Source organism: Myotis yumanensis, unplaced genomic scaffold (assembly GCF_028538775.1).
Source record: "Myotis yumanensis isolate MYYU_CA2020_CCGP unplaced genomic scaffold, mMyoYum1.0.hap1 SCAF_10, whole genome shotgun sequence".
Lineage (NCBI taxonomy): Eukaryota > Metazoa > Chordata > Mammalia > Chiroptera > Vespertilionidae > Myotis > Myotis yumanensis.
In genome coordinates this window covers 5,521,067-5,546,163 of record NW_027223761.1, presented here as the reverse complement: position 1 = coordinate 5,546,163, position 25,097 = coordinate 5,521,067, and the positions used below count along the sequence as shown (strand labels likewise).

The window sequence follows — 25,097 nt, the reverse complement described above, 5'->3', positions numbered from 1 at the left end:
GGCTCTGGCCCATAGAAACAGTTTATTACAGGAGCGAGGGGGTAGGGGTGGAGGGAACAGGGGCAGGACAGGCACTGGGGCGAGAGGCCAGAATTTTGTAGCCAATACCCACCCCAACTCCTACTTTACAAATTTTTTTTACAGCCACCAACCCTCTGTACATAGTGCCCCCACCCCCATCTCACTGTACACGTCTGCCTGGCTCCCTCTGGTCCTTGGTTCACAGCAAGCCTGGGCCTGCAGCCAGCTGGCCTTAGAGTTGACCTGAGCCCTGAGCTCACTTTGGTGCTGGGCACCAACCAGCCCTTACCAGGCCTGCCCTCTCCTTGTGGAACTGTCCTCAGCCCGGTCCGTCTCCCTTAGTGTCCCTCTGGGGGGCCCTGGGGCGGGGTTGGGATGGGCTGTCAGCTCCAGTTCTGCCAGCTTTGTTGGTGCTACCATGGGCTGTGCCTGGTCACCACTTCCCCCTCTTGCTCCAGTCCTTGGGAGTGAAGTGCAGACACTTTGAGTCAATGCGGAGGAGTCGCTTGAGCATAGCCCGTTCGTGCCCATCCACGATGTCCTCTGACAATGTGAGGATATACTGGCCCTGGGCAGGAGATGGGACAAGGCAGGTCAGCCCATGGGGCTTGCACTCTGCACCTCCACACACCTGTCCCTGCCCGCCTCCCTACCTTGTAGTAGTTGATGAGGTTGAGGTACTGGAGAGTGGAGATGACATCCTCCTTCTTGATGCTGGTGATCTCACTGATCTCACTGTGGGAGGACAAAGATCAGGTTCCCTGGGGGCCCTCATCTTTGCCCCAGGAGCTCAGGGTGAGAGCGCCTGGGAACACACAGGCCACACCATGCACCCCCAGGTAGGCGGGGCCAGGCTCACTTGATGGTAATCTGTGGCCTCTCCCCGCTCTCAGACTTCAGTCCCATCAGAATCTCCAGGATGGTCTGGGACCAGTAGCTTCGGTAGGACAGGAGGCCAAGGTCCGAGAGGGGCTTCTCAGGGGTCCCCGTTTTCCCTTCCACTTTGGAGAGTTCATAACCTAAAGCATCGGAGAGGAAGGGAATGAGTACAGGGTCACAGCTTCATGAAACCAATGCCGAGGCTGACGGCCTGCTTTCCATCGGGCCCTGCTGTGGGGTAGTTCTGGGACAGGGTGTGTGGCTTGTCTGCTCTGTGCCCGTTTCCCCATGAAGGACTAATGAGCACACACTCTTCACCTGTGTGCCAAGCACAGGGACGGGTACTGAAGGCACTGAGGGAAATGGCTACAACCAGCTAGGAGGGGTGGTAGGGTTAGGGTAGGGGTTTAGAGGTGGGGTGTGGGGAGGCAGAGAAAATGGCTTCTAGAAAGAGTGCCTCCACTTTTCCTGTGCCATCCCACACTCGCTCTGTACTTGGGGGTGTGAGGAGGGAAGCAGAGCAGACCCCACCTGTGGACCAGGCCTGAGGTGCTCCCCCGAGCTGTGACCTGACCAGGTGGTTGTGAGGCTGCAAGGAGCACCAAAGAGCTTCCCACGTCAGGGAAGACAGTCCTCCCTCCCAGTTCTCTCCCTCCCACTCTCGACTGCTCTGCCCTCCTCTCGCCCGCTGACCACTGGCAGTTCCTGGTGAGAACTCAGACCTGCAAAACACTGCATGGCCTCACGTTCCTTGGGCAGTGAGTGCAGTCTTCGCCCATCAGGGCCCTGGGATGTCTCCACCCTTCCTCATCCTCAGTCATAACCGCTTTGTGTTGCACCATAGCCCGTTCTGCTTTCCTCCTCGGTTCATCTTTATCAGCCAGTCTGGCCCTCTTGCCCAACCTCATGACTTCCACCGAGAAAGCCAGTGTTGAGGACAGAGGATCGTGCTTTGGAGAGAGGAAGCACGGAAGAGGATGGAACACACTGGGTTCCTACTTAACCTTGCTGGGTCATGGTGCGTGTAAAGTCCTGACTGATCAACTGGACACCTCTGGCCTCCTCAGCTGTAGGGAACGCCTAGCTCCTCATCAGTGCCCCTCCTAACACCCTCCCACCTTGTCTGCCAAACTGAGCACACGTCCTTGGTAGCCCTGCCTGTACCCCCTCTCCATTGAGGTCGGACCTCCAGGACTTTGTTCAGCATCACATCACCTGCTTTACCAGGCTGAGGGCTTTCTGAAGATGTGACGCCATCGCAGCATCGTTCTACCAATAACATTTCTCAAGTGGGCCGTAACCTGGTCAAGTCCAGCCTCTGTCTTTCCCAAACAGCGAAGGCTCCCTCCCCGCCTTCCCGCTCAGCTCGGTTATCTCAGTGAATGGTGAGTTGAAGAGAACGGGAGAGGGAGGCTGGGAAGCAGAAGGGAGACTTGGGATTGGAGGGGACACTGACGAGCTCATGAAGGATGAGGGGCAGAGTCCCTTCTTGGCTTTAAGAGACTGACCTGATATAAAACGAAGAATATGTTATGGTGAGCCATAAACATGCAAGTCAGTGTTTCCATCTCTTTGCTGAATTAACAGCATTTTGAACATCTGTCTACCAAGCTCAGGAAACAACTGGTCCTCATCCAGGAACTTACATGACAATACAGTAGCAGAGGGATGAGCAACAGCGGCTCACTCGGCTTTAGCTCATGGCCCTGGGCAGGATATGAGTCAAATTTGGGGAAAGTTGGGTGATGCTTAGAACCTTGGTCAAGGAACAGTGAGGGGCTGAGAACCTAATACAAGCAGGGCAGTCAACCTGAGAATGAAAGCATCTTGGAAGAGTCCCATCTTGATTTCTGGCCAAGGTGACTGGGCTGAGAATCACAGCGAGGCAGCATATGCGATGGGAGCACTGGCGCCCCAGCCCCTGGCCATGAGCGCAAGTACTCACTGAATTCAATCAGCAGCTTGCCGTAGCCCCGGCGCTGGTAGGGAGGCAGGGTCAGGATGCAGGCCACGTTGTAGTCTTCTGTCGATTCCTTTTCCTGAAAAGTGGCAGGTGAGTGTGAGGGGAGGGGCCTGGCCAGGGCAGAGCAGGGCTGGGGGAGAGGCAGGAGGAGCTCACCTTGGAGAAGTAGCCCACAATGTGGAAGCCCTTGCAGTCGTACTCTGTCATGACGTAGAAGAGGAAAGGGTCTGTGTCGTAGTACAAGGTCTTGTGGTCGAGGAAGCACTTGGCCAGAAGACACAGGTTCTGGGAATAACTCTGCAAAGGAAACGGCCTGTCACCGCTCGGTGCCCTGATCCCAGCATGGCCATGGGACAGGGTCAGCCAGGAGCTTCTCTGTAGCCCAGGCTGATAGGGGACAAGCGTCCCTCCCTGAGACCTGACTGATTCCATCAGGCAGGGCCGCTGTGCGGTGTTGAGAAGCCCATGGACCAGCCCATCGGCCCTGGGGGACCTCCACTGCCCTCCCCTAGTTAACGACAGTCAACAAACTGACATGTACCAAGAAGACTGACGAGGCTTATGAGAGCAGCTCTGCCCCTGTGACAGTCTTAGGAGTCTGGCTGTCAAAAAATACAATTCTTTTGCCTACAGTCACACCTCTTGGGAACTGACCTGATTGTCTACAACTGAGGTAAGGCATTCTGGAACTTACAAAAGTAGCCTTAGGAGCCCCCTGCCTAAAAAACTTATTAATTTTGCTATTTTACCTCTGCACATAATTTATCCTGCATTTCAGACATTACTTTTTAACTACCTGCTGGGCACTGCCCCCTGGATGCCAAGACCACCCTTTAATACAGAACAGTAGTTAAAGCAGCTCCCCCAGCACCCAAGCCAGAGCTCTCCCCTGCCAGTCAAGGTGCCTGCCTCTCCCTCTCCCTCACCACCTTCTAGGCCCCAGGAATGGGGGAGTCTCTCAACGGTCCCTCCAGGTTACTCCTCCTCCCCACAACCACAGGCTAAAGCAGGCTTGAAGCTTCAAACTTACGGTGTCCCCAACTCTCCCCAACTGGCCTCATTCCCACCTCCTGAGCTCTGTCCCTTGTAACAGCTTTCCCTCATCCTCTGCCCTTCAACACCTACTATCACTATACATCCACGCCTGCCCTTCAGAACCCACTGCTTGCGAGTCCCTTACCCACCTTGTCCTTTATGTCAAGGCTCAAAAGTCACCTCTTCTGTGAAGCTTTGGTGACTACCTCCTCTGGGTCCTAATAACCCACCCTTTGCTTCAGGATACTTAACACACTGGGAGATCTAAAGTGGTCATGGGGCCTGGCTGGTTTGGCTCAGTGGATAGAGCGTCGGCCTGCAGACCGAAGGGTTCCGGGTTCAATTCCGATCAAGGGCACGTACCTCAGTTGCAGGGCTCTGTCCTGACCCAGGCCCCAGTCGGCATACGTGCAGGAGGCAACCAATCGATGTGTTTCTCTCACATTGACATTTCTCTGTCTTTCCCTCTCTCTAAAAATCAATGGAAAAAATGTTATTCGGATGAGGATTAAAAAAAAATAAAGTGGCAATTGGTGTGTCTGTTTTCTCCATGGACTGTGAGCTCTCAGCAGAGATTTTTGTCTAATTCCTGGTCATGTTTTTATCTCCCAGCACCTGCCCTTCAGTAGGAACTCAATAAAAATGGGGTGAGCCAACTTGTTGGCCAGACTGGTGTTTTCCTAAGGAAGAAGTTTCTCCTTTGAATTCCCCCAGACTCCAAGTTCCAAGGACTCCGCACTGTGCCTCAGTCACTGACCTTATTCTTACGTCCATCAATCTCAAAGAAGGAGATGGTGCCTTTGCGGTAAATCTCGTTGCCTGGAGGATGTCGCAGGTCACACTTGGTCTGAGGAAGAGAGGGGGATCAGGGGAGGCGAAGGATGGGGTGGTAGTAGGGCAGTACCTGGGACTCTTCATACCAAGTGACGCTGCAGACACTTGAGGCTACGGCCATACTTGAGGCAGAACTCGCAGAGATAGAGGACTGGCAGTGTGGTGAGCTCCTGTGGGTACGGGGAAAAGTACCACGGCTTGAGGCGGTGCCGGCCCAGCTCGATGCACTCAATGTTCTTCATCCGGGTGACGATGTCGTCGTGGCTCCGGTCAGACACCAGGCTCCCGGTCATGCGCGGAGCTGATGGTATTCCATCTGAGCTGTCCTGGGAGTCCTGCCCAGGGCCAGTGAAAGGCACTGGGTTACAGGAGACTACAGCTCACACAGCACTGCCCGCCCCCCCCAGGTTCTCTTGTTCAAGCCTAATAGCAACCCTGTGGGGGAGGTATATAACCCCCACCCTCCAGATAAAGAAACCAAGATTTAGAAAGTTTTCATTGGAAACTTTGGAAAGATCGCCAACCAGTTCGGCTTAGCTCCTAATAGCACCACCATGGTTGCCCACCACTGTTGTTTATTTTTAAACTAGCCACTAAACTCTCCACCTGCCTGTGTCCCTTCCGAGACCTACCTCATCAGTGCCCAAGCAATTTGATTTTCGCTTCCGTCCTGGCTGAGCTGCCACTGCCCTTCGGGCTGATCCATTCTGCAGGTGAGATGACAGGAACAGAAGTGGCTGTGAGATGCGTTTGAAAGGGTCTACCAGAAGGTAGAAGGAAGGAAGGAGAGAAAAAGTGGTTTGGAGGACTCACCTGAGGAAAAACTGAGGCTGGGGCTGTCTCGCTGGGCACTGGAGTTGCTGGTGAAACCACCTCCACCTTCCGTTTCTGCAGAGAGAAACCAAGAAAGGTGGGTCAGAAGGTAGAGAAGGTGGGACCTGAGAGGAAAGCAAGGTCCCTGGAATTGCTGAGGGTACCGTTGAGCGGTGGTTGGGCTGCAGACAGGAGCTGGAGGAGAGCGGCTGGTCGGGCTCACCACCGGGAATGGCCTCCCGCTCCTTAGGCAGGTTGAAGCGGAGTGTGATCTGGACCGGGATTGGCAAGGTCTTCCCGCTGGCCTGCGCGGAGGCCGGCTGTAGAGATAGGTCCAGGGTCTTCCTCTGGGGTGGGGATGGTGGTGGGATGGGGCAGGGGAGTGGGGGGCCCCTCAGCATGGAGTCATCAAACCCCACCCTCTCAAGGACACAGGAAGAGCCGCTGGACTCTGGAAGCTACATCTGCGATTTGGTCCCCATCCTCTGCAAGCCGAAACCAGGATGGGAGGGTGCTGCCTCCAGCCCATCCAGGAACCACTGAAGCCAAGAGATGAGAGAAGTAGGAGGCAGGAGAGAAGAGGTGAAGTAGGGGACCTACTCACCACCTCTCTCTCTGGAGAGCCAGGGCGGGACCCAGGAAGTCCGTTCTTGGTGGGGGTCTTGGCCTCTTTCTTAGGGAACTGAATCTTCTTCAGGTCCAGCCGTTCGTGGGTCACCCATTCATCCAGGCGTTTGTTGACTGCAGCAGTGGGGATGGCTCAGGAAGGAATGCCAGAGACCATCCCCCAACTCTACCCAGCGGCCCCTCCTTACCCCAGTCCGGCACTCACAGTCAATGTAATGAACGTAGAAATGCTTCCTGCCACTGATGTCCTTCACGCTCAGGATCTCGGCCAGGGCTGGGGAACAGCATAGGGGCCATGGAAGGGTCAGGCCGGAGGCGCCACCCTTCTACGACCTGAACTACACTCCCAAGCCCAATCTCTAAGCCCCAGCACTAGGCAGCTCTCGCCCAAGCCCCTGGTCACCCAGTGCCACCCCCTGCAAGCCCCGCCCTACCCATCGCGGAGCCGCTACAAGCCACGCCCCTCCTGTGTATCTGCGCCCCGCCCGCCCCAGAATTCCCGAGGTCCCTCCTCCTCCCGAGGGTTCGGTTGACTCCCTCCCGCCCCTCGCCCTCGGGTCGCTTAGCCCCGCCCCCCGACGTCACTCACGCCACTCATCTTCGTTGTCCTGGTTCCGCCGCAGCACCGGCAGGCGGCAGCCTTCGGTTATCTCCTCCTGGGGAGACAGCGCGGCGCCAGGGTCGGCTACTGGGGGTCCTCGGGCTCTACCCACCTCCCCTGGCTCCCTCCGCCCCGCCCCGGGCACCGGACTCACCACCTCCGCCATCTTCCCTCCCTCCACTGCCACTTCCGGCCCCTCTGGGAGACGTCACTTCCGGGACCAAGCGAGTTCTAGGCCCGGGCTTCCCGGTGCCACTCCAGAGCAGGACCTTTGAAAGACCCCCCTGCCCCGCTGGGAGCGGGAGGACGGCCCGTCTGGCTGGCAGGAGAATCGGGTGTTTTAAATCTCGGGCCGGGTCCTGGGTGGAATCTCCACAACATGCACAACGATTGGAGGAAAGCTGAGTCCGTCACGTGACGCTCACCGGGTGCGACGCCAGTCACGTGGGCGCAGCGCGGGTCACTTGGTACTAGTGTTTGTGCTTTGGGGATGGCTGGCCTCCGCGTCTCCTAGTGGCTGTGGGGGGTGTCGATGGCGGGGAGAGGGCAGGTCCGGAAGGTTTGGGAGGCTGGAGAATTGGGTGGGACTGTGAAGGGACTTCATTCCTTACTTATGGGGACTCACAGTATTTCTAGGTTGTCTTGGACGTTAAGTTTGTAGTTATATAAGAACAATACAACATTATTCATTCAGACCATGTGTCAGGTACTGTTCCTGGAGTGTGGACTACATCCTATATAATAAAAGGCTAATATGCAAATTGACTAAACAGCTGGAATGACCAGTCGCTATGATGCACTCTGACCACCAGGGGGCAGACACTTGAGCAGGAGCTGCCCCCTGGTGGTCAGCGTGCTCCCACAGGGGGAGTGCCACTCAGCCAGAAGCTGGGCTCACAGCTGGCGAGTGCAGCAGTGGTGGCAGCACTAAGGACCCCTTGGGGGATGTCTGCCTGCTGGCTTAGGCCTGCTCCCAGGGTTTAAGCCGGCAGGCGGACATCCCCCGAGGGGTCCTGAACTGTGACAGGGTGCAGGGCCGGCTGAGGGGACCCCCCCCTCTTCCCCCGTGCACGAATGTCGTGCACTGGGCCTCTAGTTACTAAATAAAGAACTTTGCCCTCATAGAGCTTACATTCTTGGAGGTTGGGAGGAAAAAAGTGTGTATGTAACAAACAGTAAATATGTTATAAAGTAAATTATTCAGTATATTAAAGACAGGTAAGTGTTTGGGGAAACCAAAAAGAATGCACAAGGGAAAGGAGATGGGCAGGTAGGTTGCAATTTTAAGTAGGGTGGTCAGGGAAGGCCTGGCTGGAAGTATACCACTTGAGAAGAAGATTTAGAGCAGGGGTGGGGAACCTCTTTTCTGCCAAGGGCCATTTGGATTTTTATAACATCATTCGAGGGCCATACAAAATTATCAACTTTATTTGGCCAATATTCTGCCTACAGAAACACAGTTCAGACTGAAAGATGCACACAGGTTAAAAGTAAAGGGATGGAGCCCTGGCCAGTTTCCTTAGTGGTTGGAGCAGGGGTGGGCAAACTTTTTAACTCGAGGGCCACAATGGGTTCTTAAACTGGACTGGAGGGCCGGAACAAAAGCATGGATGGAGTGTTTGTGTGAACTAATATAAATTCAAAGTAAACATCATTACATAAAAGGGTATGGGTCTTTTTTTTTGTTTGTTTTAGTTTTATTCATTTCAAACGGGCCGTAGTTTGCCCACGGCTGGGTTAGAGTATCATCCTGCAGATTGAAGGGTTGCAGGCTCAATTCCCAGTCAAAGTCATGCACCTCATTTGCAGTTTCCCCAGCCCCAGTAGGGGCACATGCCGGAGGTAGCCAATGGATGTATCTCTCTCACATCGATGTTTCTCTCTCTCTTTTGCCCTCCTCCCTCCCTTCCACCCTCTAGAAACCAATGGGGAAAATATCCTTGGGTGAGGATTAAGAAAAAAAAAGTAAAGGGATGGAAAAAGATATTTCGTGCAAATGAAATTGAAAAAAAAAAGCTGGGGTAGCAATACTTATATCAGACAAAATATAGACTTTAAAACAAAGGCTTAACAGACAAAAAAGAACTTAGGAATTCCACTTCTGAGTACTTATCCAAAGAAACCCAAAACACTAATTGAAAAGACATGCTAGCCCTGGCTGGGTAGCTCTTTCTCTTTTGATTAGAGTGTCGTTCTGATCTGCCAAGGTTGAGGGTTCGATCTCTGGCCAGGGTACATACAAGAAGCAACCAATGACCCTGACCAGTTTGGCTCAGTGGATAGAGAGTCGGCCTGCAGACTGAAAGGTCCCAGGTTCGATTCCGGTCAAGGGCATGTACCTTAGTTGCGGGCACATCCCCAGTAGGGAGTGTGCAGGAAGCAGCTGATCGATGTTTCTGGCTCTCTGTCTCTCTCCCTTCCTCTATGTAAAAAATCAATAAAATATATTTTTTTAAAAAGCAACCAATGAATGCATAAATAAATGGAAGAGCAAATGGGTGTTTCTCATCAATAAGTAAATAAGCGAAAGTGAAGACATGCAGCTTTGTGTTCGTTGCAGCGTTGTTTACAATGGCCAAGATAGGGAGGCGACCTAAGTGTCCATTGACAGACGAGTGGATAAAAGAAGAGGTGGTGCCAGCCTTGCCGGGTTGCTCAGTTGGTTGAGCATTGTCCTGTACACCAAAAAGGTTGCGGGCTTGATTCCCAGTCAGGTCACATACCTAGGTCTCGGGTTTGATTCCTGGTCAGGGCACACATGAGAGGCAGCCGATCGATGTTTCTCTCTCTCTCTCTCTCTCTCTCTCAAAATCAATAAAACATCTTTTAAAAAAATAATAAGAGAGCCCCAGTCAGAGAAAAGTGGCTCACAGAGAAAAAAGCCAGGGCCCACCCTTCTACATTAGCTCCAGGATTTTGGCTTGAAGGGTGTTGTTTAGTGTTTGCTCAGGGAAATAGGCCTCTGTCAGGCTGAGAACTTACCTCAAGGTGTCATCTGCCTTCCATTCTACATGTCGCCAGCACAGAGGCCCTCAGCCGTTCCACCACTTTCAGAAGAGGCTTATGTGCTGAAGCAAAGGAGAAATGCTGATTGCTGTATCACAGAGACAATAATGGTGACACCTACAGATGATGCCTGTGCAGGTCGGACACAATGTTCAGCACATGGTGAGTACCCCCACATCAATAGGTCTTTACCACAAACAAGGTGGTTAAGTGTTTTCAATAAGCCAGTCGTGCCTGCTGTTGCAAAAATGACTCAAGAAGAAATAGAAGCAGAATAGTCCTATGTGTATTAAATAAATTTAATTCATAAATTAAAACCTAACCAAAAAATGCCTGGTTGGCATGGCTCAGTGGTTGAGTGTCGACCTATGAACCAGGAGGTCACGGTTCAATTCCTGGTCAGGGCACATGATTGATCCCCAGTAGGGGGCATGCAGGAGGCAGCTGATCCACGATTCTCTCTCATTATGGATGTTTCTATCTCTCCCTCTCCCTTCCTCTCTGAAGTAAATAAAAAAATATTTTTTTAAAAAAACCTACCCACAAAGGAACTTCCAGATCTAGGTGGTTCACTAGTGAATTCTATCAAAGTTAAGGAAGAAATAATACTGATCATACATAAATTTTTTTAGAAAACAGAAGAAGGGACACTTCCCAACTCGCTTTATAATGCAGTGGTACCAGCATTACCCTGACACCAAAATCAGAGCTATCACAAGGAAAGACTTCACAGATCAATATTTCATATGAACACAGATACAAAATTCTTTAATGAAAGATTATCAAGTAATTCCTCTTCTTCACTGCACTTATCTCTACCTGATATATTACACACTCATGTGTCTACATATTACCTTTATCTTCCAAGTAGAATATAAGTTCCCTGGGTGCAAGGACTTGTTTTGTTCATGACTATCCTCTGCACACCACCATCCAGCATCTGGAACAGTGCTTGCCCAATGTTAGATGCTCAATAAATACTTGTTGAGTGATGAAGTGAGAGATGGACCGCCTATTGATTTCAGGAGACACATTGCTGCCCTTGTGAGCTCACCTACAGACAAAGATAATAGGACACATTTAAAAAATATCAAAATGAGGATTGCAGCCCTGCCCCACCCTCATACTATTCTAGTTTTAAATGCAGGTAGATGTATGCCATTAATTTGTTAATAAAGCTTTAACTTCTATTTTGTTAAAACATACATAATACTTACCCTTTTAACAACTTATAAGTATACAATTCAGTGGCATTCAGAATACTCCCAATGTTATGTAAGCCTAACCACAACCCATCTCCAGAGTCTTTTTCATCATCCCATAAACTCTACCCATTAAACACATTTCCCATTCCCTGCTCCCTAACTCCTTGGTAATCTCTACTCTACTTTTTGTCTCTATGAACTGGCCTATTCTGGGCACCCCATCTAAGTGGAGACATATAATATTAGTCCTTTTGTTATGGCTTATGTCACTTAGCATAATGTTGACCTTAAACAGCCATTTATTTTACCAGCACAAATGGGTTTACTAGGGAAGTGCCAAGAATCGTAATTCAGGACAAGCAAGCTATAGCAAAAGCCATAGACAAATTGACAGACAAAAGAGAGGAACATTGTTTTATGGAGAGAAAAAAAGAGGAAGTCGGGAGTTGTTTTGAACAAAAGTCCATTGGAGAACGGCAAGAAGAGTTCAGGGAAATGAAAGTTTCTCATTAGCTGAGTTGCAGGGGTGGTGGATTTCTTGTAGGAGATGCAATGTAAATCTTTTCTGTTGGCGCCTGTAATTGATCATTCTTTCCTGTTGACAATTCTGTTGGGGTCTGTAATTGACAATTATTGTAGTTAGCATCAGTGGTACTGAGAGCTCCCCCTATTGGCCTTCTGACTCCTTTTTAGTGACGTTTCCCTTTATTTTCACAACGTCTCCAAGGTTCATCCACCATATAGCAAGTGTCAAAAACACATTCATTTTTTATGATTGAATAAAATTGCATTATATGAATAGACTACATTTTGTTTATTCACTCACCTGTTGATAGGCATTTGAATTTTTTCCACCTTTGGGGTATTGGGAATAATGCTACTATGAACATTGGTGTACACATCTGTTTGAGTCCCTGTTTTCAATTCTTTTGGCTATATACCTAGAAATGGAATAGCTTGGTTATATGGTAGTGCTATGTTTAACTTTTTGAGGACTCACCAAACTGTTTTCCACATTTTACATTCTACCAGTAATGCACAAGGGTTCCAATTTCTCCACATCCTCACCAACACATTAATTTTTTTAAATTAAGGACTGAACTTTAATAATTATTCAGATTATATCAAGTTTGGTTACTCCATGGCTACAGTTAATAATTACAAATTCTAGAAATTTGATTTAAATATGTAGTTTTCCTTTCTTTTCCCCCTTTTTTTGCCCCCCCCCCTTTTTTTTCTTACTGTTTCTAGCCCTGGCCAGGTAGCTCAGTTTGTTAGAGCATCGTTCTGATACACCAAGGTTGTGGCTTTGATCCTCAGTCAAAGCACATACAAGAATCAACCAATGAATGCATGAATAAGTGGAACAACAAATCACTGTTTTTCTCTCTCTAAAAATCAATCAATAAATAAAAATATGTACTGTTTCTAAGCAGTCTTTCTTATTTTAAGAATGAGATTCAATTTTATAGATTCAAAAAAGAATCTTAATCAAAATCTCATTAGTCTGGCCTGCATGGCTTAGTGGTTGAGTGTCGACCTATGAACCAGGACATCATGGTTCGATTCCTGGTCAAGACACATGTCTGGGTTGCAGGCTCAGTCCCCAGTAGGGGGCATGCAGGAGGCAACTGATCAGTGATTCTCATCATTCATGTTTCTCTCTCTCTTTCTCCCTCGCCCTTCCTCTCTGAAATCAATAAAAAATATTTTTTAAAAAATCTCAGTTGACTTTATTGGTAGAAATTGACAAGCTGATGCTAAAATATATAGAGAAATTCAAAGGACCCAGAATAGCCAATACAATTTTGAAAAAGAATGAGATCAGAGGCCTCACAGTATAATATTAGCATAATAGAAACATATCAAAACATAGATCTATGGAACAGAATAGAATCCAGAAATAGATCCACACATACATATTCAATTGTTTTGTGACAAAGTGAAGAGAATTCAGTGAAGAAATAATAGGCTTTTTAACAAATAAAGCTGGGATAGCCAGACATCCATTTGGGAAAAAATGAGCTTTGATTCTTCGTAGCCTATACAAAAAGTAATTAAATATTCATTATAAACTAAGTATAAAACTAAAACTATTAAACTATAACAATAAAACTTCTAGAAGAAAATGCAGGATAAAATTTTTTGTGACCTTAGGGTAAGCAAAGATTTCTTTGATAGAACATAAGCATGAGCCATAAAAGAAAAAAAAGTGTGAAATAGCCCTAGCTGGTTTGGCTCAGTAGATAGAGTGTCGGTTTGGCCCAGTGGATAGAGTGCTGGCCTGCGGACTGAAGAGTCCCAGGTTCAGTTCTGGTCAAGGGCATATGCTGCATATGCTCGGAGTTTGGGGCGTGCAAGAGACAGCCAATCAATGATCCTTTTTCATCATTGATGTTTCTATCTCTCTCTCTCTCCTTCCTTCCTCTCTGAAATCAATAAAAAAAATATATTTTTTAAAAGTGCAAAATAAATACAAATCTATTCTTAGAAAGACATCATTAGCTAGATGAAAAGGTGAACCACAAACTGAAAGAAACTATTTGCAATACAGGTGTTGCAAATTGGAGACTGGTGTCCAGATGTATGAAGGACTCTAAAAACTCAATAACAGAACAAAACAGCAAAAACTGGCAACTTCACAATAGATGACATATGAAGCCAGACACAAAAGAGTACATACTGTATGATTCCATTTTTATGAAATTCTAGGTAAGACAAATAGAATTAATAGTATCAGGAAACAGATCACTGATCGCGTGGGGCATGGGACGGTTGTGGGGATTGGCTGGGAAGAGGCACAGGGAGCATTTGGGGTGGTGGAAATGTTCCATATCGCGATTTCGGCGATAGATACATGGATGTCAACATTGTTAGACTCATTGAACTGTACACTCAAAACATATGCATCTATTGTATGCAAATATGCCTTAGTAGCATGGATTTTTAAAAACAAGTGAAAATACCTGCCCTGCCACTTATGTGCTGATTCCTTGAGTGAGTGTCTTCACTTCTCAATTCTCTCATCTGTAAAATGGGACGAATAGTGACTCACAAGGTTGTTGTGAGATTTAAATGAGATTCATACACATGAAGCGTCCTGTTGTGAGCACTCCACAAAGGCGAAATACTACTGTTGGGGGAGGGGCATCTGGTCCCTCCTGGCACCCAGGGAAAGTCCGCATGGTCCCTTCAATTGCACCTTGTGCCTCCCCATCCTGACGGCAGAGCCACTCCAGGTCTGCCGGCTCTTTTTTTTTTTCTTAATATATTTTATTGATTTTTTACAGAGAGGAAGAGAGAGGGATAGAGAGTTAGAAACATCGATGAGAGAGAAACATCGATCAGCCGCCTCCTGCACACTCCCTACTGGGGATGTGCCTGCAACCAAGGTACATGCCCTTGACCGGAATCGAACCTGGGACCCTTGAGTCCGCAGGCTGACGCTCTATCCACTGAGGCAAACAGGTGAGGGCTGCCAGCTCTTTTTTTAAAATGCCACTTCAGCCCTAACCGATTTGGCTCAGTGGATAGAGCGTCAGCCTGTGGACTCAAGGGTCCCAGGTTCGATTCCGGTTAAGGGCATGTACCCTGGTTGCAGGCACATCCCCAGTGAGGAGTGTGCAGGAGGCAGCTGATGGATGTTTCTCTCTCATCGATGTTTCTAACTCTCTATCCCTCTCCCTTGCTCTCTATAAAAAATCAATAAAACATATTTTTAAAAATAAAATAAAATAAAATGCCACTTCAAGGCCTTGGCACTGGTTGCTTTCTTCCCCTCCCCCAACTCCCCTAACCACCCCCCTTTGGCAACCATCAGCTTGTTCTCTATATCTATGGGGCTCTTTCTGTTTTGTTTTGTTTATTCTTTTTTTTTTTTTTTACTTTTTAAAAAATAGTTTTATTGATTTCAGAGAGGAAGGGAGAGGGTGAGAGAGATAGAAATTTCAATGATGAGAGAGAATCACTGATTGGCTGCCTCCTGCACTGCCCCTACTGGGGATCGAGTCTGCAACCCAGGCCTGTGCCCTTGATCGGAACTGAACTTGGGACCCTTCAGTTTGCATGTAACACTCTATCCACTGAGCCAAACCAGCTAGAGCTGTTTTGTTTGTTTTTTTAGATTCCACTTCTAAAGTGAAATCATATGGTACTTGTGTTTGTCTGACTTATCTCACTTAGCATAATACCCTCTAGATCTATCCATGTTGTTGCAAATGACAAGATTTCATTCTTTTTTATTGCCACATAATATTCCATTATGAAGACACACCATATCTTCTTTATCCACTCATCTATCAATAGACACCTAGTTTTTGCTTCCATGTGTTGGCTATTATAAGTAATGCTCCAGTGAACACAGGAATGCATATATCTTTTCAAATTAGTATTTTTTTTTTTTCTACCCGCTCTTGATGCTAAATCACTCAACTCTTGGTGGCTAGGGGAGCCTTCTTCTGGGCCCTGATTCCTCCCAAAGCCCAGGGACTCTGCGAAGCTCCTCACACCGACTCCCAGGCTCCCACTTGGGCATTTGGATATACCCTTGACCTGGTTCCAGCCCAGAAACACGGCCCAGGCATCAGGGCAGTCAGCAGGCCTACCTCCCTGCGTTCTCTTTTCATACACTTCAGCTGGGGTGGGGGCCAGTAGGGACTGAGACACAAGCTCTTCCTGGGAACACCCTAACCCAGTGGTCGGCAAACTGCGGCTCGAGAGCCACATGCGGCTCTTTGGCTCCTTGAGTGTGGCTCTTCCTAAGCCTTAGGAGTACCCTAATTAAGTTAATAACAATGTACCTACCTATATGCCCCGACCTGCAGGGCATGCATCGTGGGTACACCACGCCAAATCCTGCAAAGGAATGAAAGGATAGGAGACGCGAAGAAGTGGAGGCAAGACAAAGTTCTGATCAAGCCTCAATTTTATTTTTACAGCGGGTAGTATTTATGTTGTTCTAGAGGAGAGGGGTGGGCAAGGGGGTCCATGGGCGGTAGCCTATCATTAAGGATGTAACAGGCTCTGGAATGTCGCAGCTATGCACTTATCAGCGGAGATGTAGCAGCTGTGTGCTTAGGGTGAGGGTATGTTATCTTTTAACTCCAGGCTAAACCGGGAGTTGGCTTGGAGGAGCAATAAACCTATTATGCTGTAAACTGGAGATGTATATGTGATTTATAATGGCTCCCAACACCTATATAGTTTAAGTTTAAAAAATTTGGCTCTCAAAAGAAATTTCAATCGTTGTACTGTTGATATTTGGCTCTGTTGACTAATGAGTTTGCCGACCACTGCCCTAACCTCTCCACTCCTTTCTGAAACTTCTGCTGTCCTCTCTTTTCCTCTCCTCATCTTTTCATTATTCCCCTTGGTGGAGAGTGGTAAGTTGATCAGTTCAGTGTCCGAGCATTCATTCTTCCAAATCTATTGTTTATGACACTGAAACCAGTGACTTCTTTTGTTCCACTGTGTCCTGAGTCAGTGACTAAAGAGGGAGTGTCTCAGGGTACAAGGAAGTGTGTGTGTGTGTGTGTGTGTGTGTGTGTGTGTGTGTGTGAGACCTGTGATACTATCTCAAAATGTTCTCCCGTTCCAAAGATCTGTCAGGTTGAGGAGGTGCAGCGGAAGGGAGGGAGTCTAAGGAAACAGCACTGACTCCTGGTCTTGGGTCATGCCTGGACTGAAGATAGAGGAAGGACTGAGATATGTGTGTCTGGGGGCACAGTGAGAGTACACCAGCAAGCTTTGGGCTGGAGAAGGGCCGAATGTGACTTTAGGCAGAAGTGCCCATAGGCTCTGGCTAGGGGAGGGCAGAAGCAGATGCAGGACTTAGTTGGTGAGAGTGGGGAGTAGGAATAGGAGCGTCTGGCCTTTGGGAGAGGGTAGGAGGCCAGTAGAATGAATGTGTCTTACTTCCTGCTTGTTTGGTGTATGGCAGCCGGGAAACGGGATTTTCTTTTCCTTTCCTGGCAGGATTTGGACAGAGTGAAGCTATAGGATTCCCAGGACCTGTGACCACTCAGAGCCCCAGGAACAAGCCAGGGTATGTCTTGTGGGGTCATCACAGGCAGCCCCATGGCCCTGCTCTTTGTGTGACTACCTCATCTGTGACCACATTTCCAAAGGGTGTCGAATCTGGAAATCTGGAATGATCCACAGAGGCTAGAAGGGGACAGGGGGTGTGTGTGTGTGTGTCTGTCACTGTCGCCATGGAGCTTATGTCTGTCTCCTTTTAAAACATCAACTCCAGCTCTAGCCGGGTTTGGCTCAGTGGATAGAGCGTCGGCCTGCGGACTGAAGGGTCCCAGGTTCGATTCCGGTCAAGGGCATGTACCTTGGTTGCGGGCACATACCCAGTGGGGAGTGTGCAGGAGGCAGCTGATCGATGTGTCTCTCTCATCGATGTTTCTAACTCTCTATCCCTCTCCCTTCCTCTCTGTAAAAAATCAATAAAATATATTTCAAAAAAACAAAACAAAACAAAAAACATCAACTCCAGCCCTAGCTGGATTGGCTCAGTGGTTAGAGCATCGGCCTGTGGATTGAAGGGTCCCAGATTCAATTCTGGTCAAGGGCACATGCCCTGGGGCTCAATCCCCAATAGGGGGCGTGCAGGAAACATCCGATCAATGATTCTCTCTCATCATTGATGTTTCTATCTCCCTCTCCCTTCCTCTCTGAAATTAATTAAAATATATTTTAAAAATAAAATAAACATCAACCCCACCAGGGCTACGACTTTGTCTTGTTCACGGCTCCATCCCAGGCACATGTAGGCACACAGCCAGTATCTGGTGAAGAAGTGATTCAGGAGCTGAGGGACTCCCTAGCGTGGGGAGCAGCCTTATGTCTTCTCTAAGGCCCCATAGGGCAGAAGGCTGACCATACAGGGAAGTCAAAGGGAGACAGATTTTGACCCTCCACCAGAAAGGACCTTGAGAAACCAGAGCTTCTGGGAGCAGCCTGTTGCCTAAGCTGACCAAGTTGGGGCAGAGATGGATCTGGAGGGACACGGAGGAAGCTGACTTGCTTCAAGGCAGACCTGAAGGGCCCCTGGGGGCCCTTTCAGCCACTGCACCTAGGACTTGGCTCATGGTCACATTGTGATAGGTAACTGCACAAAATGTCCACTCTCAAGTCAGACATAACTGGGTTCAAATCCTGACTCCTCCATTCAGCTGCGTGACCTTGGGCATGTTACTCAGTGTCTCTGAACCTGTTACCATGTGGAGATACTAACGGCACAACACCTACCTCACAAGTTGGTTGGAAGCTTTAGATTCAAATGGTCATGTATGTACAGCCTTTAGCTCAGCATCGGGCACGCCGCCCGTCTCAGACATCACCTGTGATTACCGTGCTGGAGACAGGCCAGAGCCCCGGGAACAGGGACAGGCACATGTGAAGTGGAGGAGAGAGATGGAACAAGCAGCACAGCTGGCCATTTATATAGGCTGAAGGATGGGTATGTGAGGTTAATTATACCATTCTCTTTAATATTGAGTGTGTTTGGCCCTAGCTGGTGTGGCTCAGTGGATAGAGAATCAGCCTGGACCAAAGGGTCCCGGGTTTGAGTCTGGTCAAGGGCATGTACCTTGGTCACAGTCTCCTCCCCGGCGCGGGCCCTGGTCGGGGCTCCTGCAGGAGCAACCAGTTGATGTGCATCTCTCACATTGATGTTTCTCTCTGTCTTTCCCTCTCTCTTCCACTCTCCACCCCCCCCCCCCACAAAATATCATAATGAAACATTATGTGTTTGAAAATGTTCATAATGAAAAAGTTAAAATCTTCCTCTAGAGGAAAACAACAGGTACAGGCAATTTTACTGGTGAGTTTTACAAACCCTTTAAGGAACAGCTCTAGCTGTTCGGTTCAGTGGATAGAGCGTCGGTCCTCCTCGGACTGAAGGGTCCTGGGTTGGATTCTAGTCAAGGGCAAGTACCTCAGTTGTAGGCTCGATCCCTGGTCCTGGTGGTTGGGGCGCGTGTGGGAGGCAACCAATCAATGTGTGTTTCTCTCACATGGATGTCTCTCTCCCCCTCCCTTCCACTCTCTCTCTCTCTCTAAAATCAATAGAAAAATATCCTATCTTCAGGTGAGGATTTACAATAACAAAAATATCTTTTTAAAAAAATATATTTTATTGATTTTTTACAGAGAGGAAGGGAGAGGGATAGAGAGTTAGAAACATCGATGAGAGAGAAACATCGATCAGCTGCCTCCTGCACACTCCCTACTGGGGATTTGCCCGCAACCAAGGTTCATGCCCTTGACCGGAATCGAACCTGGGACTCTTCAGTCCGCAGGCCGATCCTCTATCCACTGAGCCAAACCAGTTAGGGCCAAAAATATCTTTTAAGGAACAAATTATTCCAAACTTACGTGAACTTTTCCAGAGAATAAAAGAGGGGGTATTTTTCTTCAAATCATTCTATGAGGCTGATACAACTTTGATACCAAAATTAGACAAGGCCAGGAAAAATAAAGGGAAACTACAGCCATTTCCTTTACAAAGGGAGTTGCAGAATCCTATCCTAACTATCAGTGAATCAAATTCAACAATATGATAACACCATGAGCAAGTGAAGTTTATTCCAAGAATATAGAATGGTTTACTATTAGGAAATCTATGTCATACTCTACATTAACAGATAAAGGAGAAAAATCTTATGACCTTCTCTACAGATGCAGGAAAAGCATTTGATAAAAATCAACACCGATTTATCATAACCATTCTTAGTAAACGAAAAGTAGAAAGGAGCTTCCTTAACTTGATAATGGATATGTACCCAAAATTATATATAACCTAAGAACAAGAACTGCAAAATGTGTTCTGTTTCAGGAATCACATTATTGGTGGTAGAGCTGGTATTGTTATTCTGAGAGTGTTTTGTGTATAGTGTGAGGTAGATCAAATGAATAACTGATTAGTATCATTGATAATTTATATTCTTTGGTAAAGAGTACATAAATTTATCATTTTAACCATTTTAAGTGTACAGTTCAGTGGCATTAAGTACATTCACATTGTTGAGCAACTATCATCACTAGCTCCAGAATCTTTTCATTATCCCCCAACATAAACTCGGTATCCATTACACACTAACTCCCCATTCTTGCTATCCTCGCCATTGGTAGCCATTATTCTACTTTATGCCTCTATGAATTTGACCATGTACCTCATATAAGTAGAATATACAATGTCCGCCCATTTGTACCTGGCTTACTGCACTTAGAATGTTTTCAAGGTTTGTCCTTGTGGTAGCATGTCTCAGAATTTCATTCCTTTAAAAAAATATATATTTTTACTCATTTCAGAAAGGTAGGGAGAGGGAGAGGGAGAGATAGAAACATCAATGATGAGAGAGAATCATTGATTGGCTGCCTCCTGCATGCCCCTCACTGGGGATCAAGCCCACAACCCAGGTACGTGCTCTTTTTTTTTTTAGTTGTGTCATCTTTTTTTAAAAAAAATTAAATCTTTATTGTTCACATTATTACAGTTGTTCCTCTTTTCCCCCCCCATAGCTCCCCTCCAACCGGTTCCCACCCCACCCTCTGCCCTTACCCCACCCCACTGTCCTCATCCATAGGTGTACGATTTTTGTCCAGTCTCTTCCCGCACCCCCCACACTCCTCCCCCACCCCCCCGAATAGTCAGTCCACTCCCTTTCTATGCCCCTGATTCTATTATATTCACCAGTTTATTCTGTTCACCAGATTATTTATTCACTTGATTTTTAGATTCACTTGTTGATAGATGTGTATTTGTTATTCATAATTTGTATCTTTACCTTTTTCTTCTTCTTCCTCTTCTTAAAGGATACCTTTCAGCATTTCATATAATACTGGTTTGGTGGTGATGAACTCCTTTAGCTTTTTCTTATCTGTGAAGCTCTTTATCTGACCTTCAATTCTGAATGATAGCTTTGCTGGGTAAAGTAATCTTGGTTGGCCGAAGCCGGTTTGGCTCAGTGGATAGAGCGTCGGCCTGCGGACTGAGAGGTCCCAGGTTCGATTCCGGTCAGGGGCATGTGCCTGGGTTGCGGGCACATCCCCAGTGGGAGATGTGCAGGAGGCAGCTGATCAGTGTTTCTCTCTCATCGATGTTTCTAACTCTCTATCTCTCTCCCTTCCTCTCTGTAAAAAATCAATAAAATATATTAAAAAAAAAAAAAAAGTAATCTTGGTTGTAGGTTTTCGCTATTCATCACTTTGAATATTTCTTGCCATTCCCTTCTGGCCTGCATAGTTTCTGTTGAGAAATCAGCTGACAGTCGTATGGGTACTCCCTTGTAGGTAACTATTTTTCTCTTGCTGCTTTTAAGATTCTCTCTTTGTCTTTTGCTCTTGGCATTTTAATTATGATGTGTCTTGGTGTGGTCCTCTTTGGATTCCTTTTGTTTGGGGTTCTCTGTGCTTCCTGGGCTTATAAGGCTATTTCTTTCACCAGGTAGGGGAAGTTTTCTGTCATTATTTCTTCAAATAGGTTTTCAATATCTTGCTCTTTCTCATCTTCTGGCACCCCTATAATTCGGATGTTGGTATGCCTGAAGTTGTCCCCAGAGGCTCCTTACACTATCTTCATATTTTTGGATTCTTTTTTCATTTTGTTTTTCCAGTTGGGTGTTTTTTGCTTTTCGTATTTCAAATCTTTGACTTGATTCTTGCGATCCTCTAGTCTGCTGTTGGGAGTCTGTATAATATTCTTTATTTCAGTCAGTGTATGCTTAATTTCTAGTTGGTCCTTTTTCATAACCTCGAGGGTCTCACTAAATTTATCAGTGGTTTCTAGAAAATTCTTGAAAAACCTTATAAGTGTGGTTTTGAACTCTATATCCAGTAGTTTGCTTTCCTCCATTTCTGTCATTTGTGACCTGTTTCTTTGTCTCCGCATTTTTTATGCTTCCCTGTGTTGATAGAGTGGCTTTGTGTGCTAGGTGTCCTATAGGGCCCAGCGGCTCAGCCTCCCCAGTTACCTGAGGTAGACACTCTTGGTGCACCCCTTTGTGGGCTGTGTGCACAGTCTTGTTGTAGTTAAGCCTTGATTGTTGTAGGTATCACTGGGAGGAATTGACCTCCAGGCCAATTGGTTGTGAGAGTCAGCTGTGTCTGCAGTGGGAGAACTTCTGTGCTGGAGACACCCTTCTGGGGCAAGACTTGCTTCAGTGGGGCTTTGGTGCTCACTGAGTCTGCCCCCTGAGTTGTGTCCCTTATGGATCTGAGGAGTTGTAATCTGGATGGTCCCACTCTGACCACTGGGTACACTGGCTCTTGGATCTCTAAGGGGGTGCTAATTTAGCCTCTCCCTGAGGCTACCCAGCAGGAGCTATGGAGAGATCTGCAGATTCCTTTTCTTTGTTTGGGGTTTGGAGGTGCCCAGATGAGGACCAGCTGTGAAGCAATGCAAGCTGCTGTGGGGCCTTGGGCCTTCTTTTGGAAGTTCTGGGTCTGTCTGGCCCAGCTGCAGTTTGTTAGGTAATTTTCAGATTACAAAGGGCCAGGCCTTTCATATGCAAAAGCCTCTGCCCACAGCTTGGGTGGGGCGGGGTCTCAGGGGATCAACAGGGCGGAGCAAACAGCTATGGCTGCTCCTCAGCCCTGCCCTAAGAGGCCCCATGTCTCAGTGTCCCGGTAATCTCTGCAAGCACCTCTGAGAGAAAGCCGCCCTCGAGTTTTGCCCGCTGCCAGACAGTCCAGTTTCTCCCCGTATGAGTCTGGGTCCCCAGAGACTCGCCCGGAACTGGAGTTCAGAGCAGTTGGGAGCGTGTATCTCCCTCCCGATTGAAAAAGACAGCCGAAGCCGAAACCGGTTTGACTCAGTGGATAGAGCATCGGCCTGCGGACTGAAAGGTCCCAGGTTCGATTCCGGTCGAGGGCATGTACCTGGGTTTCGGGCACATCCCCAGTAGGAGATGTGCAGGAGGCGGCTGATCGATGTTTCTCTCTCATCAATGTTTCTAACTCTCTATCTCTCTCCCTTCCTCTCTGTAAAAAATCAATAAACTATATTAAAAAAAAAAAAGAAAGAAAAAAGACAGCCGCGTCCTCAGTCGCCAGCCCTCGTGCGCCTCCGTACCTCTGCACTCCACCTCCGCAGCTCCTCTGGGTCTCAGTGTGCTTTTCTCTTTCCTTCTAGTTGTAGAATTCCCACTCAGCCAGCCTTCCTGTGGTTCTGGATGATGTCTGTTTTGTCTTTTAGTTGTATTTTTGAAGTGGTTGTGTGAGGCAGCAATTTCCGGTGTTTACCTACGCCGCCATCTTGGTTTCTCCCTTCAGGTATGTGCTCTTGATGGAAATGGAACCCATGGCCCTTTGGTGTGCTGTCCTAGACTCTAACCACTGAACAACGCTGGCCAAAGCCACAGGATCTCTCTCTCTTTAAAAATTAATCCTCACTTGAGGCTATTTCTTTTTTTTTCTCAATATATTTTATTGATTTTTTTACAGAGAGGAAGGGAGAGCGATAGAGAGTTAGAAACATTGATGAGAGAGAAACATCGATCAGCTGCCTCCTGCACATCCCCTACTGGGGCTGTGCCTGCAACGAAGGTACATGCCCTTGACCGGAATCGAACCTGGGACCCTTCAGTCTGCAGGCCGATGCTCTATCCACTGAGCCAAACCGGTTAGAGCGAGGATATTTTTCCATTGATTTTTAGAGAGAGTGGAAGAGAGAGGGAAAGAAATATTGATGTGAGAGAAACACAATTGGTTGCCTCCTGCAAGCACCTCTACCAGGGCCGGGGCCCAGGAGGAGCCTGCAACTGAAGTACATGCCCTTGACTGGAATCTAACCTGGGACGCCTTGGTCCGCAGGCCGACGCTTTATCCACTGAGCCAAACCAGCTAGCGCTCACAGGATGTCTCTTAATCACACTGCTTATAACAGCAAAAAACTAGAAACTGAAATGGCCATTCTCAGGATGAACAAATAATCAGTGGCTTGTTTACCCAACAGCATAGTAAACAGCCATACAAAGTGTATGAACTATGAAACATATGAAAGTTAGTAATACGTTGAGTGAAAAAAACAAGTAACAAAGACCAAAAATAATATGAGGCTCTCTTCATAAAAGTTCAAAACTAAACAAAATCAAACAGCCTATTGTGTAGGCATGTAAATGTAAGCACGGAACAGCAAACACAGAGTTCTGGGTGGTGGTGCCTGCACGGTGGGTGGTAAGTCCTGCTGGCAGTCTAACCAGCCCCTTGAGTTTGGCAGTGGGTACAATGGAATTCAACTTGTTGATTTAAATGATAAATAGATAAGACTTTTTAAAAAGAGGACCATGCAGGGGTCGCTGATGATTGCGGTCACTAACCAAAGGTGATCATGAACCTGTTCTGATCATCCTCAGCGGCCTCCTCAGAAAAGTAAACTGCCGTGACTAATGCGCGGCCGGTGAGAAACCAAAAGGAGTGGGCGGGTGGTGACCGTTTTCACTTTTCTCTTCCTGTTTTTTCAGGGCCCGAGAAAGCAGCTCAGAATTTCCAGTCTTTTCCAATTCCCACATGACTCCCTAATTTAGAACGAATTCATAGAAAATAAAGTCTTTTTCCATCTGGAGAAGACTCTGGAGATCCTCCCTCCGGGATGCGGCCCCGGCCCGGCATGGGGGGGCCCCGCCGCAGCCTCCACCCCGATCCCGCCCCGGCCCCGCGCAGGGGCCGCGGACAATCCATCAGTGGCCAACTCGTCCCTAACGGGAGGCCCCGGGGAGCGGCGGGGCGCCGGCACATGGGGGGTCAAGCGGCCGTTGGGGGTCCCGGCCCTTAGATGCCGGCGTCAGGTTGCAGGAACGAGGCCCGGAGATACCCGACCTGGGCGCCTCCTGCTCCCCCAGCGCCCCGGGGCTGGTGTGATGGACCCCAAACCCGTGCTCCAAGGGCCGGGCTACGACCCCGGGCCGGCCCGCCCTCGCGTGTAGCAGCTCCCGCGGCCCCCGTCCCAGTTCGGCCGGGTGGAGAGGCCCGCCCGCGGCGGCGAGGTGGGCGGGTGGGCAGTAACTGCTTCTGCGGCGACGGGCGGACAGACAGACACCTGCAGCGACTGGGTAACGTGCGGGGCCCGCGCTCGGCTCTGCGGGCTGAGCAGGCCCGAGCCTCTCGC

At 48.2% G+C, this 25,097-nt stretch overlaps 1 protein-coding gene and 1 long non-coding RNA gene across 5 annotated transcripts; one reads left to right on the top strand and one right to left on the bottom strand.

The window, feature by feature from the left end:
• Positions 1–3: 3 nt before the first annotated feature.
• Positions 4–7,026, bottom strand: KAT5 (lysine acetyltransferase 5). Of its 4 annotated transcripts, XM_070427534.1 has the most exons (14): positions 6,928–7,026; positions 6,762–6,828; positions 6,378–6,446; positions 6,150–6,286; positions 5,710–5,865; positions 5,546–5,620; positions 5,365–5,439; positions 4,819–5,067; positions 4,656–4,745; positions 3,020–3,160; positions 2,846–2,939; positions 881–1,040; positions 675–756; positions 4–589 (listed from the first exon to the last, which is right to left on the bottom strand). In XM_070427534.1, exons 1-14 carry the CDS (start codon positions 6,937–6,939, stop codon positions 455–457), a joined length of 1,542 nt encoding a protein of 513 aa, XP_070283635.1. In that variant the 5' UTR covers positions 6,940–7,026; the 3' UTR covers positions 4–454. The 4 variants fall into 4 exon arrangements, with proteins under 4 accessions (XP_070283635.1, XP_070283637.1, XP_070283634.1 ...); XM_070427536.1 differs by lacking the exon at positions 5,710–5,865 and having other exon boundaries at positions 6,928–7,025; XM_070427533.1 differs by having other exon boundaries at positions 6,762–6,939.
• LOC139018761 (uncharacterized) lies at positions 6,972–24,622 on the top strand. The gene is made up of 3 exons (XR_011472939.1): positions 6,972–7,240; positions 9,795–9,941; positions 24,454–24,622. It is a non-coding gene; the product is annotated as an uncharacterized lncRNA (long non-coding RNA).
• The last annotated feature ends 475 nt before the right edge of the window (positions 24,623–25,097 follow it).